The sequence below is a fragment of the Macadamia integrifolia genome, chromosome 6, assembly GCF_013358625.1.
Source record: "Macadamia integrifolia cultivar HAES 741 chromosome 6, SCU_Mint_v3, whole genome shotgun sequence".
Taxonomy (NCBI): domain Eukaryota; kingdom Viridiplantae; phylum Streptophyta; class Magnoliopsida; order Proteales; family Proteaceae; genus Macadamia; species Macadamia integrifolia.
The window spans coordinates 35,223,456-35,241,003 of NC_056562.1; the positions used below are offsets into that span (position 1 = coordinate 35,223,456).

General features: G+C 39.6%; 1 protein-coding gene across 4 annotated transcripts in view; it reads left to right on the top strand.

Moving 5' to 3' along the window:
* LOC122081955 overlaps nucleotides 1-14,211 on the top strand; it is a 16,053-nt gene extending 1,842 nt beyond the window's left edge. For 2 of the 4 annotated variants that reach the window (XM_042649391.1, XM_042649390.1), the window contains 4 exons: nucleotides 9,353-9,611; nucleotides 10,808-10,895; nucleotides 13,700-13,766; nucleotides 13,851-14,211. In XM_042649391.1, coding sequence (XP_042505325.1) covers nucleotides 9,488-9,611; nucleotides 10,808-10,895; nucleotides 13,700-13,766; nucleotides 13,851-13,904 — 333 coding nt within the window. In that variant the 5' untranslated portion in view covers nucleotides 9,353-9,487 and the 3' untranslated portion in view covers nucleotides 13,905-14,211. Of the gene's footprint in view, nucleotides 1-6,057; nucleotides 7,617-9,352; nucleotides 9,612-10,807; nucleotides 10,896-13,699; nucleotides 13,767-13,850 lie in introns of those variants that run through there. The other 2 variants (XM_042649393.1, XR_006141260.1) reach the window with 2 other exon arrangements.
* The last annotated feature ends 3,337 nt before the right edge of the window (nucleotides 14,212-17,548 follow it).

The window sequence follows — 17,548 nt, forward strand, 5'->3', positions numbered from 1 at the left end:
GGGGGGGGGGGAGACTCCAAGCATCAATAATCAATCTATTCCTAGGGGTATCAGCACATCGAGCAGTTGTGGCAGCAAGCTTGGACCTGACACCAAGGAGGATAGAATCCCATATCTGCTGAAGGGATCTGGACTTAAAGGTCCATCTTCTGAGGTTACTCTCAAACCAGATCAGGTTTTGCCTGGTCTGCCCTTTTTATACCTCTATAGAATCAAATTTTGGACTGAAAACAGAAACACAATAAAGACAATTTGATTCTAAGTTTTGACAGAAACTGACAGTGTCAATCACCACCAAAATAAGAGTAAAGCTGGCTGGACTCAATTTCTACACCAAATGAAGGCATTAAAGAAAAAATCCGAAATTGCTATAGATCTGTTCTCAAAGAGGAAATTTTGGAAAAATTTTGAAATTTAAAACGCTACAGGGAATCTCTTTCATAGTTTACCTTTAAAGGCATAGGCTATTGTGAGCAGGGGGCTGGGGTTTACCATGGTTTGGAGATTTCATGGGGGGATTTTGAGTATCTGTATTTCTGTTGTTTTTCTTCTCGTGTGGTTCTTGGACTCAGTCCCATTGCATGTTTTCTCCTTTCTTAGGAATCCTTTAGCAACCTTGTAAATTTCCATGCCCTACACATTGGTGGGATCTGTTAGATCCACTGGTTCCTTAGTAAGTTCGGCATGAATATGGCTTGACATCTATTTATGTATATGTATATATGTGAACAGTTCTGAACTTGATAACATAATCAAGGCACAACATCTCATTGTGCATTGATGATGTGGCATTTCTGACCTTTGCATAGCAAATACATGCCTTTGGTTAATTTAATTCAAATTTCAGAGTCTAATTCAATTAAATATCATCTCGTGTATTGGCATGCATCCCTATATATGTCCATGCGTGTTTATGATACTACTACTGTAAATTCTCCCATAGTCCTAATTTTTAGAAGATGACGAACCTTGGCGCAACTGTAAGGTTGCTCTAGGTCGTGGGTTCGAGTCGGGAAACAACCTCTTTGTGAAGCAAGGGTAAGGCTGTCTACATGATAACCCTCTTCAGAGCCCACAGAGGTGCGGGAGCCTTGTGCACTGGGTATGCCCTCTTTTGTTTTAGTCCTGATTTTCAGATCTCTATTTTGCCACTTGACGAAATCTGTTTGGGCCGAAATTTTACTTGGGGTCCTTCCTATTTTGGTTGTCCCAGTTCTTTATGGAGTTTTTATGGAGTTTTTTATGGAGTTTACTATTTTGCCTCTGGATGATTACCACATTCCATTATCACCCAACTTGAAGAAAGGCTTAAACAAGTAATAGAAGGGAAATATTGAGAAATGAGTTGGGGGGAGGGTTTAACTTTTAATTCTTCAACCCCTCCTCTTTAATCTTTAGGCCTTTGCAACGAGGATGGTCACTTTGGGAAGGAAGGAGTATTTTCTAGTCATTAGGAATTGAATGTTGTGTTGCCTGAGGTTTGAACCCGGTTTTAACCTGAGAAAAGAAATGGTATCAGAGCCAGTCCCCTTCTCCTTCTCCGGCTAAGGTCCTTCTCCAGCAGCCAGCTTGGTACGGTTTGAACCTCTGCTAGTTAAAGAGACGATCTAGGCCACGCCCTATTGCAGGTTACTTCGTGGTTTTGGTTTTCTTGTGACAGAGAAAGAACCCTTTGAGCGATGGGTCTTCAGGCCGAGGAATGGCCGTCTTTTCCCCTGTAACGGCTCGGGTTGATCTGTCTATGAGAACTTGAACCCCGGGGGTCCTAATCGGCCTCGACTAGTCGTCTTTTTATCTATCTGAGTTTCGCCGGTGAGTTGTGCTGTTCGGATTCGGACTTCATGCTTTTCTGATGGCTTTTTCCCCACGTTCTTCTTCATCCTCTTCTCGATCTTCTTTTTCCTCTATCGATTCCTTATATGAGTTTGATTACTTACCTGATGATCAGCTAATCCCAGAGACTCCGTCTCCCCTGTTAAATCCCTATACTGTCTTTCCTAAGAAGAAATCTTCTTCTTCCAAATGGAAAACTCTTATTGCCCCTCGAAAGAAAACCCCATCTCTGAAGGAATTGGTTCAGGCCTCTCGGTGTGATCAATATCACATCCCTGCAACTGATAAGGAACAACTGTTTACCCTAGAGATCTCTACGACCCTTATTCCCCAGTGGAAAAATCAAGGTTATACCCATCTTCACTTTGGTGCGATTAAGTTCGCCTTATCTTTCCATGGTCGGAAAGGTCTTCCTATAGCCTCCCGCGGGTCGCCCTCCTTGACAGTCGTTTTCTACGGTATGAACATGCTGTTATTGCAACTGTTCAGACCACTTTGAATGCAGGAACTATAATCCTCACTTTTTACCCTAATTTCAACATAGCCTTAGCAGATCCCCATCTTCCCTCAGCTTTGAAGTTCCAGATTCAAATATCTGGCACACCACAGACTCCTACAGCCTTAGCAGGAACCCTCCACTACCAGATGGCTTATAGGTTACAAAATCATGCCTATGATCTAACTACAAGCCAACATGAGGATGCTCTTTTCCTCTTTGTAGACTCTGACCATGTTCCAAGTCTCACCCATGTACCCAGACAATTGCTTAGAGATGAACTTCTTCGTCTCCTTCCTTCTTCTTGGGTCACGGCTTATGAACAACAAATGGCCACACAACAACCTGCTCCAGTCGAGCCACTTCAGTCTACTGATCCTCAGTTCATCACTCACCCTACAGGCGAGGTTGAAATCAGATTTCCTCCTCCGCAACCATTACCTTCTCCTTTCCCTACTCAGTTTACAGGAATGATTCAAGAAAAAATTCCTGTCAAATCTTTTGATGCTCAAGGTAACCCTGTGTATTATTTTTCTGATCTAGTCCCTGGTCATAAGTACTTTGACCTTTGTGATTGTGACGATTGTCTCCAAGACTCTGATGATGACGACTATTCCTACCATCCCAAACGAAAGTCTTCTCAGACTATTCTAAGGGAAAGATATGAGTCAGGAGACCCTACAGTAGGACCCCACATGTCTTAGGCCCCACATGTCTGTCCCTTGTATCTTTGTATCTCCGGCTATTTAAAGCCCTTTATGAATGAAGTTTGGGCAGAGCTTGGTGTTAATGGGTAAAGGATTGGGATAACAGAAAAGGTAGAGGTAGGGCGAGAAAGGAAGTCTGCCAAAACATTTTCTTTTCCCTTAGAATAGTCTGAGATAACGGGCTTCAGTACTCAACGGTCCTATTGTAGGGTCTCCTGACTCATATCTTTCCCTTAGAATAGTCTGAGAAGACTTTCGTTTGGGATGGTAGGAATAGTCATCATCATCATCAGAGTCTTGGAGACAATCGTCACAATCACAAAGGTCAAAGTACTTATGACCAGGGACTGGATCAGAAAAATAATACACAGGGTTACCTTGAGCATCAAAAGATTTGACAGGAATTTTTTCTTGAATCATTCCTGTAAACTGAGTAGGGAAAGGAGAAGGTAATGGTTGCGGAGGAGAAAATCTGATTTCAACCTCGCCTGTAGGGTGAGTGATGAACTGAGGATCAGTAGACTGAAGTGGCTCGACTGGAGCAGGTTGTTGTGTGGCCATTTGTTGTTCATAAGCCGTGACCCAAGAAGAAGGAAGGAGACGAAGAAGTTCATCTCTAGGCAATTGTCTGGGTACATGGGTGAGACTTGGAACATGGTCAGAGTCTACAAAGAGGAAAAGAGCATCCTCATGTTGGCTTGTAGTTAGATCATAGGCATGATTTTGTAACCTATAAGCCATCTGGTAGTGGAGGGTTCCTGCTAAGGCTGTAGGAGTCTGTGGTGTGCCAGATATTTGAATCTGGAACTTCAAAGCTGAGGGAAGATGGGGATCTGCTAAGGCTATGTTGAAATTAGGGTAAAGAGTGAGGAATATAGTTCCTGCATTCAAAGTGGTCTGAACAGTTGCAATAACAGCATGTTCATACCGTAGAAAACGACTGTCAAGGAGGGCGACCCGGGAGGCTATAGGAAGACCTTTCCGACCATGGAAAGATAAGGCGAACTTAATCGCACCAAAGTGAAGATGGGTATAACCTTGATTTTTCCACTGGGGAATAAGGGTCGTAGGGATCTCTAGGGTAAACAGTTGTTCCTTATCAGTTGCAGGGATGTGATATTGATCACACCGAGAGGCCTGAACCAATTCCTTCAGAGGTGGGATTTTCTTTTGAGAAAATATGAGTTTTCCATTTAGAAGAAGAAGATTTCTTCTTAGGAAAGACAGTATAGGGATTTAACAGGGGAGACGGAGTCTCTGGGATTAGCTGATCATCAGGTAAGTAATCAAACTCATATAAGGAATCGATAGAGGAAAAAGAAGATCGAGAAGAGGAAGAAGAAGAAGCAGAGCTTCGAGATGAAGAAGAAGAAGCAGAGCTTCGAGATGAAGAAGAACGTGGGGAAAAAGCCATCAGAAAAGCATGAAGTCCGAATCCGAACAGCACAACTCACCGGCGAAACTCAGATAGATAAAAAGACGACTAGTCGAGGCCGATCAGGACCCCCGGGGTTCAAGTTCTCATAGACAGATCTACCCGAGCCGTTACAGGGGAAAAGACGGCCATTCCTCGGCCTGAAGACCCATCGCTCAAAGGGTTCTTTCTCTGTCACAAGAAAACCAAAACCACGAAGTAACCTGCAATAGGGCGTGGCCTAGATCGTCTATTTAACTAGCAGAGGTTCAAACCGTACCAAGCTGGCTGCCGGAGAAGGACCTTAGCCGGAGAAGGAGAAGGGGACTGGCTCTGATACCATTTCTTTTCTCAGGTTAAAACCGGGCTCTGCCCAAACTTCATTCATAAGGGGCTTTAAATAGCCGGAGATACAAAGATACAAGGGACAGACATGTGGGGCCTAAGACATGTGGCCGTCACATGGACTTCACATGATATGTGGGACCGTATGTCGGGAGTGTTGGCATACGTACATAGTACACCAGGTGCCTCTACCTCATCTTCTTCTCAACCTCAGCCCCAACCTAGCCATAACCTTTGCTGTGATATACCTCCTCACCTTCCCCCTGAAATCCTTCATACCTTAACCTATAAAGCAGTCCTTACTTACAGTAAGCATACAGCCATTCAGCTCTTAGAAATTGCCCTTCGTCAAGAGGGTTTATTTCTTGCTGGTTCTACTTTTCACCCAGAGTTTCCCTACCTCACAGTTTTTACCTTTAACTCTTTCCATGACCTAAAAGAATTACCACCTATTTTTAAATGCATTTTCTGGCATTTATGCACAGCCTACTCTATAGCCCTATGTTTTCCCCTTCAAGCCATCCAGTCCATATGCATGCGTTGGTGTACACCATTAAACCCGCATCGCCCTAACCTACCTATTATCCACTTTTTACAACTCTTTGCTCCTATGGAAACCTGGTTCAACCTATTTACATCCCTGCTCCCACAGTCTGATCCCCCTGACTCCACAATGCACTACATCACTATCATTTTCCATAGACCTCCAGCTATCCTCCAAGTAACTGATCCTCCAGCCAATTTACACCCCTGCCATTACATTCACTACACAACAGACTATCATGTGTATGGAACAAAGCCCTATGCACTCTTCATCACTAGAAGACAGCATCGATCAAAATGGCGACAGTTTCTTCAGTCTATGTGCAGAGTTAACGACATCCAGCCTTATCAAGTTCCAGTTCCCCTTCTTCACACTGTTGATTCAGCATGGGAACTACATCAGAATGGTCAACTGCCCTGTCCTCGCATCACTCCTCTAATGGATGCCTATGATGATTGGCTTATTGACAAAGCTGCATTCTACCCATACAACAGTTCATCTGATCCGGATACTGATTAACGTAGTACTGTACTATATTGTATTGTATGGTATTGTGTAGTATTGTGTAGTATTGTGTATTGTATTGTGTGTTGTATTGTGTGTACTATGTACGTATGCCGACACTCCCGACATACGGTCCCACATATCATGTGAAGTCCATGTGACGGCCACATGTCTTAGGCCCCACATGTCTGTCCCTTGTATCTTTGTATCTCCGGCTATTTAAAGCCCCTTATGAATGAAGTTTGGGAAGAGCCCGGTTTTAACTTGAGAAAAGAATCGGTTTAAACGATATAAACCTTCCTGGAAGTTCCTTCGGAAAAAACAGTTCCGCAAGAAGAACAAGAATACTTCTTGCTTCATTTGTGGAAAAGATGGACATTTTGCTAAGAATTGTCCTAACAGTCGCAAAAAGGATAAGGTGCTTCACATGCTTGCCTCTCTCCACGATGATGATCTACAAGATGCTGATCTTGAGTCTTTATACTCCCTGGATTCTGAACCTACTGATCTCTCTTTATTTGCAATTGACTATCCAGCTGAACCCAATTTTCTTACAGACTCAGACCCAGAGTCTTCTCTTCCTGAGTCCGAGGATTCTGATCCCCTCTACCACGTTATCCCTTTTCTCTCCCCACATCAAACACCTCTTCCCTGTCAGTCTATCACCTTACCACATGCTGCTGTAACCTTAATCCCTGAACCTTATGCTAAACCTATTCGTCTAATAGCCTTTCTTGATACAGGTGCAGCTACAACCATCTTATCCCCAAAAGTCCTCCCAAACCATTTTTGGAAACCTCAAGAACCCCCTCTTCCCTTTTTAGCAGCTAATGGTGAAACCTTCTATATCACCCTTGTCACTAAACAACCTATTAAAGTCCAACTTCTTCCAACCCTTTCGTTTACCCATGTCATGTTAGGTTCCCACTGTCCTGGTAAAGATCTCATTATAGGTTTTGATGTCCTGAGTCATCTTCCCCTTAAATGGACACTCCATGGTCTTGTATATAAACAACAACTTCTCCCCTGGTCCCCTTTTTCTAACATTTTTCTTGCAGGTACAAGTCCTACTCTGTTTGATGAGTTTAAAGGAAAACTTCTGCAAACTTCCTGTGCAGATTCTCATACTGAGTTCTTGACTAAATGTACGCATCCCCTCTGGCAGAATTCCAAGTTCTTCATCTCCTTACCTTTGAAGAAGAATGAAGATGTCAATCCAACAAAAGCCAGTCATCCTGGAATGCCTCCAGAACATTTAGCCCTTGCAGTCCAAGAGCTTCAACAACTACAAGCTCAAGGCTTGTTAGAATCCACTGTCTCTCCATGGGCATGTCAGGCGTTCTATGTGAACAAGAGAACAGAACAGATCCGTGGTAAAATGAGGATGGTAATAAATTATCGGCCCTTGAATTTCTTCTTGGCTGATGATAAGTTCCCTTTACCAACTCGCCCGGCACTATTACTCCTATTAGCCTTTGCAACTGTCTTCTCCAAGTTTGATCTGAAAGCAGGTTTTTGGCAACTTGGGATTACTCCTGAAGATAGACCCAAAACAGCTTTTTGCATCCCTGGTTATCATTTACAGTGGGCAGTCATGCCGTTTGGATTAAAAACGGCTCCATCAATATTTCAGCGTGCCATGATGCAGATCTTTGCTCCTATTCAAGATCAGTGAAAGGGTTTTTAATGAGAAGAGGACAATAAGTATTGAAGAAATAGAGTTCGAGTTTTTAGTAGTGTGTAGCAGCTGTTCGCAACCCTAGGTAGCAATAGGTAAGATCTTCTCCTCTATCTTTCCCTTCTATTCCCACTTCACCTCCTCTATTATTTTGTCGTAAATCTTTTGTTTTCTTCTTCTTTGATTTATCTGTATATTATCCAGATTGTCTTATGAGGAAAGACATGTAGAGTTTAGGTCTTGACTCTAGTATGACCTCAAATAGAGCTGTTTGGAGGTGGTGTTGTGTTCCTTTCTTGTTACCTTTTTTTTTTTTTTTTTGTCCTTCTCACGGATCCATATAGCCTACCCCATTTAGTTGGGAAAAGGCTGAGTTGTTGTTGTTGTTTAAACCCCATTGATACTTAGGTCCTCTCACTGCCCTTTTTTGAAGTTCAGTCTTTGATTATTCAAAGTTGAAACCCTATGACCCGATACATCCATTCATCGCACCTCTAACATAAAAGTAATAAACCCTAGTTTCAAATCTTCAACAACTCATAACCCTTTCCCCACCACTTATTCGTTGCTGTACAGCCTGGATCTTCAACATCCTAAATGTACTATATGAGTTTTTTAGCAGAAAGTGATCCGTTGTTTGTAATTTCTGTTGGACTAAATTTTTGGCTTTGTATGATTTTAAATTTTTCAGATTCTCATTTTCTTGTTTTTATCAAGAAAAGTTTCTGATCGCATGAGTTTTGTTCGAAAGTACTTGTAACCCTTTGTTTCTGATATCTGCTTTGGATATTCGGTAAAAAAAAAGTTTGTTTTTGATACATGCATTGATTGATCCATTTATTATATGGATAAGTAGAGTATACATGCATCATTGGCTGTTAATCTGTAATCAAAAGTGTGCTTTAAGAATGCTTTTTTTTTTTTCTGAATCCTGACATGTGCATGCATATCCATCCATCTCAATGATATATCTCTTATTTGGACTTGCCAATATTCTATACCTTCGCTCACTAGTATTTGTTGGTGATTGGCAGCAGCGCTGGAAAATTTCAATGTGGCCCTAGCTTGGCTTGAACCTACCCCAGGCTCCAATTCTTTTCTTATTTTACTTGCTCTGCATTCCCTGGATTTCACATTTAGTCTTGCCTAAAGTATTATAAGTCATATGTATATTACATAAAAACCATGTGTACACTTGTGATTTGTTAGCTACATAAAATGATCATACTAGTATATTTTACTTGCATAATGATACTCCTAATTATATAAACACACGTATCCAATTGCACAACTATTTACCCCCCCCCAAAAAAAATCAAAATTGCACAGCTAATTAAATTCATAATTCTAAAAAATGCAAATCGTCTTTAGTTTTAAATAATATTGTTTATCTGGATTTCTAGTTGCTAACTATTTTTCTGTATGTTCAGTTTTTAAGTTTGAAAATTTTGGGTAGTTCAACAGGCCCAGCCTTCTTGTAGGGCTAGGCCTATGATTTCATCTGAAGTACTGGGTTGGGTTGGGTTGGGGCTTGTCCAAGTTTTCCAATAGCTTATGGGCATGGTTGGGGCTTGTCCAAGGTTTCCAATAGCTTATGGGCATTAATTCATTTGCCTTGATATTCCGAGTCTTATTTTGGTTTTTCAGTGGGTAGTTCTGACAAATAACTTTTAGTAGCCCTTATGGGATAAGTGTTTTACCAATTTCCATTTCAGAACTGTATCAAGGATTTTCGTCACATAATCGTCAATGATAATGCTGTACATGTGAAATAATATTTGCATGAGGTCCTGTGCTATACTCAACTCAATCCTTTGCCTGTTTTGTGCAGAGCAGTTGTGTTGGTGGTCTGGTCAAATTCCAAGTGGCCAAACCTGTTGAGGGAGCTTCAAGGAGACCATACAGGAGCACAAGCAACCAGATCTTGGGTTGTAGGCAAAGGCCATGGTCTTCCAGTCTGGAGGTGATGGCAAACAATGTTAGCAATTCTCACACCCATGTAGAGCAGTCTTCAGCAGTTTCTGCATTTTCTAATGAAGAAAAGAAACCCATGGATGAAGGTGTTAATGCATCCATTTTTGTAAACCAAGGTTTGTTTCTCTTAAAGGAACTCAGAACCCAACACTGATCTCTCTTTGTGAAATCCCACACTATGTCTGGCAGATCTTGCTTTTCCTCAGCTACAATGAAAGCATGTACCTGTTAATCAAGCTTAGGGCGCCTAGCAAGTTCTGGAAATTTGTTCTTTTGGAGACTTGACTGGGTTCTTTGTTTGAGCTGATTCTGAACTAATGCTTGCCATGAACAGCCTGACTTACATAAACCAAGACAAAGTTATAGATTATTCTGAAGAATTATAAAATGAATACAAGGGAGCGAGTTGATCAATTTACCATAAAATATGTGGAATTTGTCGGAAATTATATTACTGTTGGATATGCACATTATAACATTGTCCCTTCTTTTGGATAGTGGTATTATAGTCTTTTACTGCTATTACTTTTACATTTTAATAATTGAGTTATAGTTGTTAAGGTATTGCCTAGGCATCCAGGCCCCATCTAATGCCTTGGGTTGCCTAGATGCCATAACAACTATGAATTGAATAATACATCATCTGATATAATGGATACATCATCTGATATACTGGACTAACATTTCCAGAATTTTACTTAAACTTGTCAGAGTTGATTATGTTGCATATTCTTGATAGTCACTTGATTATGTATGTCCTTCTCATGGAGTCATATTTTTCTTTCATGTAACTTTATGGTTGGATAAATTTTCATTTTGATGTTTCCAAGTTAGCACATAGTTTGGTTCATTCTTGTCATTATTCAACTAATTCCATGACCTTGTTGAGTTAAAAATGTACCTTTTATGTAATATCCATATTTCTGGTTATCATGAGTTTTATAAAGCAGCTAGTGCTCCAAGATTGCTCTGTGATTTAAAGTGGACATTAAGAGATACATTAATCAAACAAGTAATCTGAGATTTCCTCCACTCTCCTTCTGGATCTGTCATATGGACCTTGGAGTACATTGAGTACCTAGGTTCTTGAACCTAATGTGGATAAAATTGAATTTCTGAACAAGAATATGTCCTTAATTATTCTTCAGAATCATAAAATCATCCTGAATAAAAGAATTTAGGAATTTCAAGATGTGTAAAGCATCTGCTTTCATCTTGATGTAATGTTTATGTTTTCCGTATTTTTTCATAATTTTATTTTATTCTTAGACTTCTATTTCTAATCCTTAATAAGACCTTGTTTGTCATGTAGCTGCAATAACATGGCATGAAAATAGAAGACAGTGGATTGGAGATCAGTCTCGAAAGTCACAGAGAGTTGCAAAAGATCCAGTTATAAGGTATTTTCTTCTGTTTGTTGTCTATAACTGTAGGGACAAGCTTCACAGGTTGCCTCATGATGGTTTTTCTTTGCTGGTTGCATGGTTTCTTCAACAAGGTTCCAAATTTCAATTTCGGTGACCTTTCTGACCAAGCCTGAAAAAGAAATGATTCAATAAAATGGTCGAAATCCCACCGAAATTTGGTCCATTTTGGTGGAAAATTCGTAATGACTACCTCAATGGTCAATACCAAGAATTTTGCCCTGAAACTTTAGGGATTTCCTATTTAAGCATGTATGTATATGTTTGAATCATTAGATTGGAAAATAAAAACAGCCAAAGTGGTACTTTGGCTTCAGACCTAGGTTACTTGTGTATGCCGTCGCCTGCTGTACCATTTCTCTTATATAACCTATTCTAGACATAATTTAGTCCTAGAACATGACATTTAATAAAAACAATTGAGATATACATTTGGAATGAAGAAATATAAATTGGGAAGCATTCCACAAAATCATTGAAGTCTGGAACCTTTGAACATTACACCAATGTCAAGAAGTGCCATCATTGACACTTGAAGTGTACATTTTACAAATTGAAAAATTGCCATCATAGGCTCCAATTACTTTTAATGCCCATTCAGGAAACTTCAATGAAAACTATATCAAACTTAAGATTAGCCTTTTAAACCCATCTTCCTTCCCTGAAAATTGTGAGGAAACTACGAATCATGGAGTTTGCAGTCTTTGTGCTGGATCGGAGGTATGGTGTTGATGGCATTTGAATGAAAGTTTGATTTTGAGAGAAGGATTATTTTTTAATAAGACCCTTAGAGGTAATGGATACAACCCCATTAATGCCTAAAACAGGGATTTGGTCTTTATTTTGATCAGTGAAGGAGAAGGCGGTTAATCATATTTTTTCGATTTCCTGCCCTAGTACTATCTGTCACCGAGTATATCTGGGTTATTCTCACTATTTTTGTTAGTTTTCTTCTGCTCCTAATGCTACCACCAACTGGATCTTGGTCATCCTTCCTATTTTTGTTACTTTCTTCTGCTCCTAGTACAACTCAACTCAGCCTCATACCAACTAAATGGGTCAGCTATGTAGATCTTTTTTATCCAATCAGCTCTATTCAAAGCCATACTTCTTACTCTTCTTAAGCTGCGCATTTCTTTCCTCACTCCTTTTAAAGTCATTTTAGGGTTACTCAGGGCTCTTTCAGCTCCTTTGATTTGAAATCCTGAATCAAATCACCCCTTCATACGGGAGCACTCAAAAGCCTCCATTACATATGTCTCTGGTATTTCTAAATTAACTCTAATTTGTTCATTCCTTACTTTTCTTTTCTAGTTTTACCACTCAACCATCTTAGTGTCCTCATTTCAGATACACTAAGTTTATTTATATTCTGTTTCTTCCTGCCCAACATTTAGTTCCATACATTATTGTTGGCTGTATGACTGTCCTACAAATTTTCCTTTGAGTTGTGAAAGAATATGTTGAACACACAATACTCCGGCCCTCACTTCATTCACCTTATTCTAATTCTTTGTGCAACATAATCCTCTATTTCTCCTTTCTTTACCTACGATTGAATCTAGGTACCTAAAGTTTTCACTTCACAGTATCTCCATATCATCAATTTCATTTTTCACCACCCCACTTCCAATTTTATTGTTACTGAAGTAACACACCACATACTCAATTTTTGTTCTACTTATCTTGAAAAATTTTGATTCCAAGGTTGATCTCCATAATTCCAACTTTGCATTTATCTATGCTTTTGTTTCCTCCATTGAACCAATAGCATAATATAGATATACACACCCAGGCCAAGGGATCTAATCTAGAATGCTTAGTTTAAAATCTTGGATTTTTGGCCTGATCAAAATTTCACCGAAACAGTGTATTTTTTGCCAATGAGTTTCAGTTGGCCATTTAAGGGGGAAAATGGCCATATTAAGCTCCAATCAGGGAAACCTTATTTTAGCGTATATAAACATATGTAAACCTTTATATTGCAAGAAAAGTCACAAAAAATTGTGGTTTGGATACGCTTAACCCTTTTGCATACCTTGTGTAATACTGCCTATTCTACACATTGTTTTAGTACTAGAAGACAGAAAAGGCAAGTAAAACAAGGAAATTAGGCACCATGAATGAAGAAACATAATATTGGTTAATTGAAAAAGTACGAAGTACGTGTAACATAGACTCATAGATACAACAATACTATGTGGTGATACATGCAGTGAAGTGGCAGCTCCTAGCATCGTATTCCAGCAGTGTGTAGAACTGAGGCGGAAAATATCTGAACCTTCTTCCCGTGTAGAAAAGGGCTGAAACAGGCAAAGATGCTCGAGTTTGGTAAAAAAAAATTCGACCAGCCTCACTCGAAACAGGTTATCTATAATCCCCCTTAATCTGTATCATCCAAACAAATATGAGATGGGCTTGAAATTTAGGTGGAACACGGAAATTTCAACCGAAATAGTGTTGATTCCCTGATTCATATGGCAATTCGTCTCAGCAATGTTGAAATCACCTAAATTTTCAAAATTTCAGCAAATGGTTAGTCTTGCTCAAGCTCTGTACTAAACTTTTTTACTGATTCAGCTAAACTAGTTGTGTCTTTGTAAATGAAATTTTGTAAGAACCTGTCTAAGAGTAGTGTCTGAAACATTTTGGCTAACAATTTACATTTACTGCAAAACATGGTTATTTATGGTTATGGTTTTCAAACTTTCTATACCTCTTCTGTTTTGTTGCATTCCATTGTCCCATGTGCTAATATGAGCAAAGTAACTGTCTTGTAGCTGGTCAACTACTTATGAAGACCTGCTTTCGACTAATGAGCCTTTTTCTCAGCGAATCCCATTGTCTGTAAGTTATCTTGAGCACCTTGTGTTTTTGTTGTATTTTGAGCAGTGTTCATGTACTTAATTATTTGATTGTTGATTTATACAGGAGATGGTAGATTTTTTAGTAGATATCTGGCATGAAGAAGGACTCTATGATTAGATAATCATGGAATTTCTACTCTGGCCAGTAAGAACACCTGCTTTTATTTATAGAAAGCGGTTGGAGATGAAGGATACCCATACCATAACAGCATTTAACCTTCAAAACCAGGCTGATCATTTGTCTGAAGTCTGGTTTTCTCATTGATAAAGACAATATTTAGAATTTTCATAAACAGAATGTGGAGTTGTATTCGTGTCTCGTGACGTATTTTAATCTTCAGTTTAGGCTCAACTTGTTTATGGACATGTTATTCAGTTATTGCTCCAATTATTAGCTAAACATGGATCTGTATTTTTCTTTTCTATATAATGTGCTCAATCATTCTTAGGTTTATGTCAAAAATTTCCAGATTGGGACCGTCGGATTGGGTAGTTGGGTGGTTGAGGGTGCCTGATGACCTCTTAACCTAATCGGCCTCAAGTCCCAGTCTGTTTCAATACATTGCTCGTCAGTTGTCACCACCCAGGGTTCATCAATTTGTATTAGTTGATGCTGGGATTTAGTTCATGATTTCGTCACCATAGTAAGTTCGGCGATGGCAATAATACAGAAATGGATACGTACGGCAATTGAATGGATCATATGGTAATAATACATTTAAAAAATCTGGTGCAATAAAATATGTACGGCAATGATATGGTATGCGTTTAATACGTGTTTAATACGGTTGTTCTGTAAAAATCCGGGAGTAAAAATGATTGTTTAAAACTAAATTTTAATCTACCATGAATTTATGGACATTAAAATTCAATCTGATTTTCCAATTTGAAATCATTTTTCATTCTTTTGAATTTTCACATTTAATATTAGTTACATTTACTCCTAAAAAGTGTATGGTAGAAAGAACTAAGAGGAGAATCAAACCTCATTTCACTGCGTAACTTTTACATGTTCTCTTCTTCTTGGTATGAAAACAAGGTTCAAGAAGATGGAGAATAAGTGTTTGCAATCATTCATCCCAGAGACTCGCTTGGATTTTCTTGAAATTTCCATGGGGGTACAATCTAAGACCGGTTATGGATCAATTTTAAGACTCAAGAACCTCCTCCCTTCAACTCATTTGATTTTTCAAATGTAGTATTGTAAGAACAGAGGGAGGAGAACACCCGTGTCAATGTCCTCTTTATAATTTTTCACATTATTGGACTGCAACTATGTCTGTAAATAATTATCGTATTAATTTAAATAGCAATTGTATGCTAAATTTCCTAGAAAGGTTTTCATTTCAACCCTTTTTGAAGAATCCCGCCCTTGGCCATCTTTGTCCATGTGAGTCCCTTGGCCATCTTTGTCCATGTGAGTCATCTCTTTTGAATCTTTCTTGCTTCTCGTTAAAAATTATTTACAGACGCAATCACCCTCGATAGGATTTTCAACAATCGATGGGAAGAGAAATTGAGAAGAGAATGAGAGCAGGGGGTATTGATGTCTTACCTATCGCCCTCGGTTACTGGCCGCCAAGAACAGAGATGGAGGAGAAGGGGTCACTGGGGCACGGGTTCCTCCATTTTTTGGTTTGCTTAGATGAGGGAAGAAGAAGGGTCATAGTTTCGATCGATTAGGATTCCTGATAGAAGCAAGGGTTGGGAATCGGGATTTAGCCCATTTTTTTTTTTTGGAACCCAAAAATTTTTATTCAGTATGTAATGTATTATACGAGTATTGTTCATATAAAATACGGTTATCTTTAAAATCCACGTATTAAACAGTTTTTTTAGATTGATATGCCAAATTACAAACTTTTGAATTAAACGTTCGGATACGCATATTATATGCATATAATATGTGTATTTTACTAACTATGATCAACACTGTTATCAGGAGTTGCTAGTATCGATGTTGACACTAATATGAATGGATCGCATTGGGCAGGAGCGAATGCTTTTGACCACATGATTCCGATATTCGCCTTGGTCTACTATTGATTCAGTGGTTGATCCGCTATCAAATCCTAAATCGGGGACTCGATTCAACTCACCCTAGTTCTGTTAGTTTGGCCCAGGCGAACCTAGGAATGTCCTGACCCGGCCCAACCTCAGCCTATCGCCCTATGTTATATATGCGACTCACTTTGTCGTCACAGTCTTGGTTTTTTCAATCACCGCCTTACACCATTCAGCATATCTTTGTTTTTAATCAGTGATATACATCATCTAATCATTATCATCAGTCAATCAGGGACAAGCTGAGTAGGGATGAGCCCAAGAGGACAAAGTCTGGTCTGAGATATCTCAGTCCAACCCAAGGTTGACTTGAACCTGGTCTAAGTTAAGAGGACTTAGGATTGAACCCATTGACACCTAAATCCATGCATGGAATTGAGGGCGCAACTAGCTGATTCCATCCCCCGGGGTGATGTAGTTGGAATCCAAGAACAGAAAATTTTCAAAAAGAGGGGAGAGATTGTGTAATTATGATTTTTATCTTAGGGAAAAGACCATGAAAGTCAACGGGATACAATGGGATCAGGAAAGCTAGCGAATGTAGACCGTTGGATTAGATAGATTATATCACTACTGTTGGGTACTTGTTGTCTTACATAACTTACCCAGTCCCAACGTTGTACAGTCACTCTTATTCTCCCTCACTATCTTCGGTGATTTCCCATCCCTCACAGTCATTGCTGTTGTTGCTGCTGCTATTGCTGTCGTTGCCGTTGTTGCCCCCAAGTCCAAGAAGAAGAACAAACGAAAAAGAGGGTTCACGAGAGAGAGAGAGAGAGAGAGAGAGAGAGAGAGAGAGAGAGCAAAAACCAGAAAAAAAAGAGCTTGACTGCCCTCATTGTCTCTGGCGATTTCCCATCCCTCACAGCCACTATCGCCACCGCTGTCCCCCCCAAGTCCAAGAAGAAGAACAGATGAAAAAGAGGGTTCAAGAAAGAAGCCGGAGAGAGAGAGAGAGAGAGGAATAGCAAAAACCAGAAAAAAAAGAGCTTGATTGCCCTCACTATCTCCGGCGATTTCCCATCCCTCACAACCGCTGCCGTTGTCATCACCATTGTCGTCACTGCCGTTGCCGCTAGAACAATTGCAGAGGGGAGAATGCGGGCGTGGCAACGTTCCAACGTGGCTACCGAGGGTGGAGATAGAATTAGGGGAGAGATAAGGTGTAACAACTGTGGACTAAAGCTTTGAACATTTTCTCCTAATCTAATAGTTCTCTCAAATCCTACGGTTAAAATCTTGCTAGCACACATGATACAAAGGTGTTTTGCTAGCTTTCCGATACTTCTCCCTTTATCTTATTATATTTTTTGTACTATTTTTTTTTTTTTTTCCTTTTTGTGTTTGACTACCAAATAAAGTATAAGACCTTCAAAGTCTACACCGGTAAATCATGGGTATTGGGTTTCCATCGATATCATTGTTTGTAGCCGATCACTCAGATCAGAAAAGAATCAGCCAAGATTGACCCCAATCCTGATCAATTTGATACCGATCCACTAATAAGATATGTAAGGGTAATATGGTCTAGAAACGAATTTTGTTTTTCAAGAAAAAAAAAATTAAATCCATTTGATCCAGTCCGATCCCGATGGGTTGAGGGTTGAGGGTTGAGGGTTGAGGGTTGAGACAGATCCCGATACGGATCCCGAGTTCTAAAACCTTGAATTATTATTATTATTATTATTTTTGTTAAAC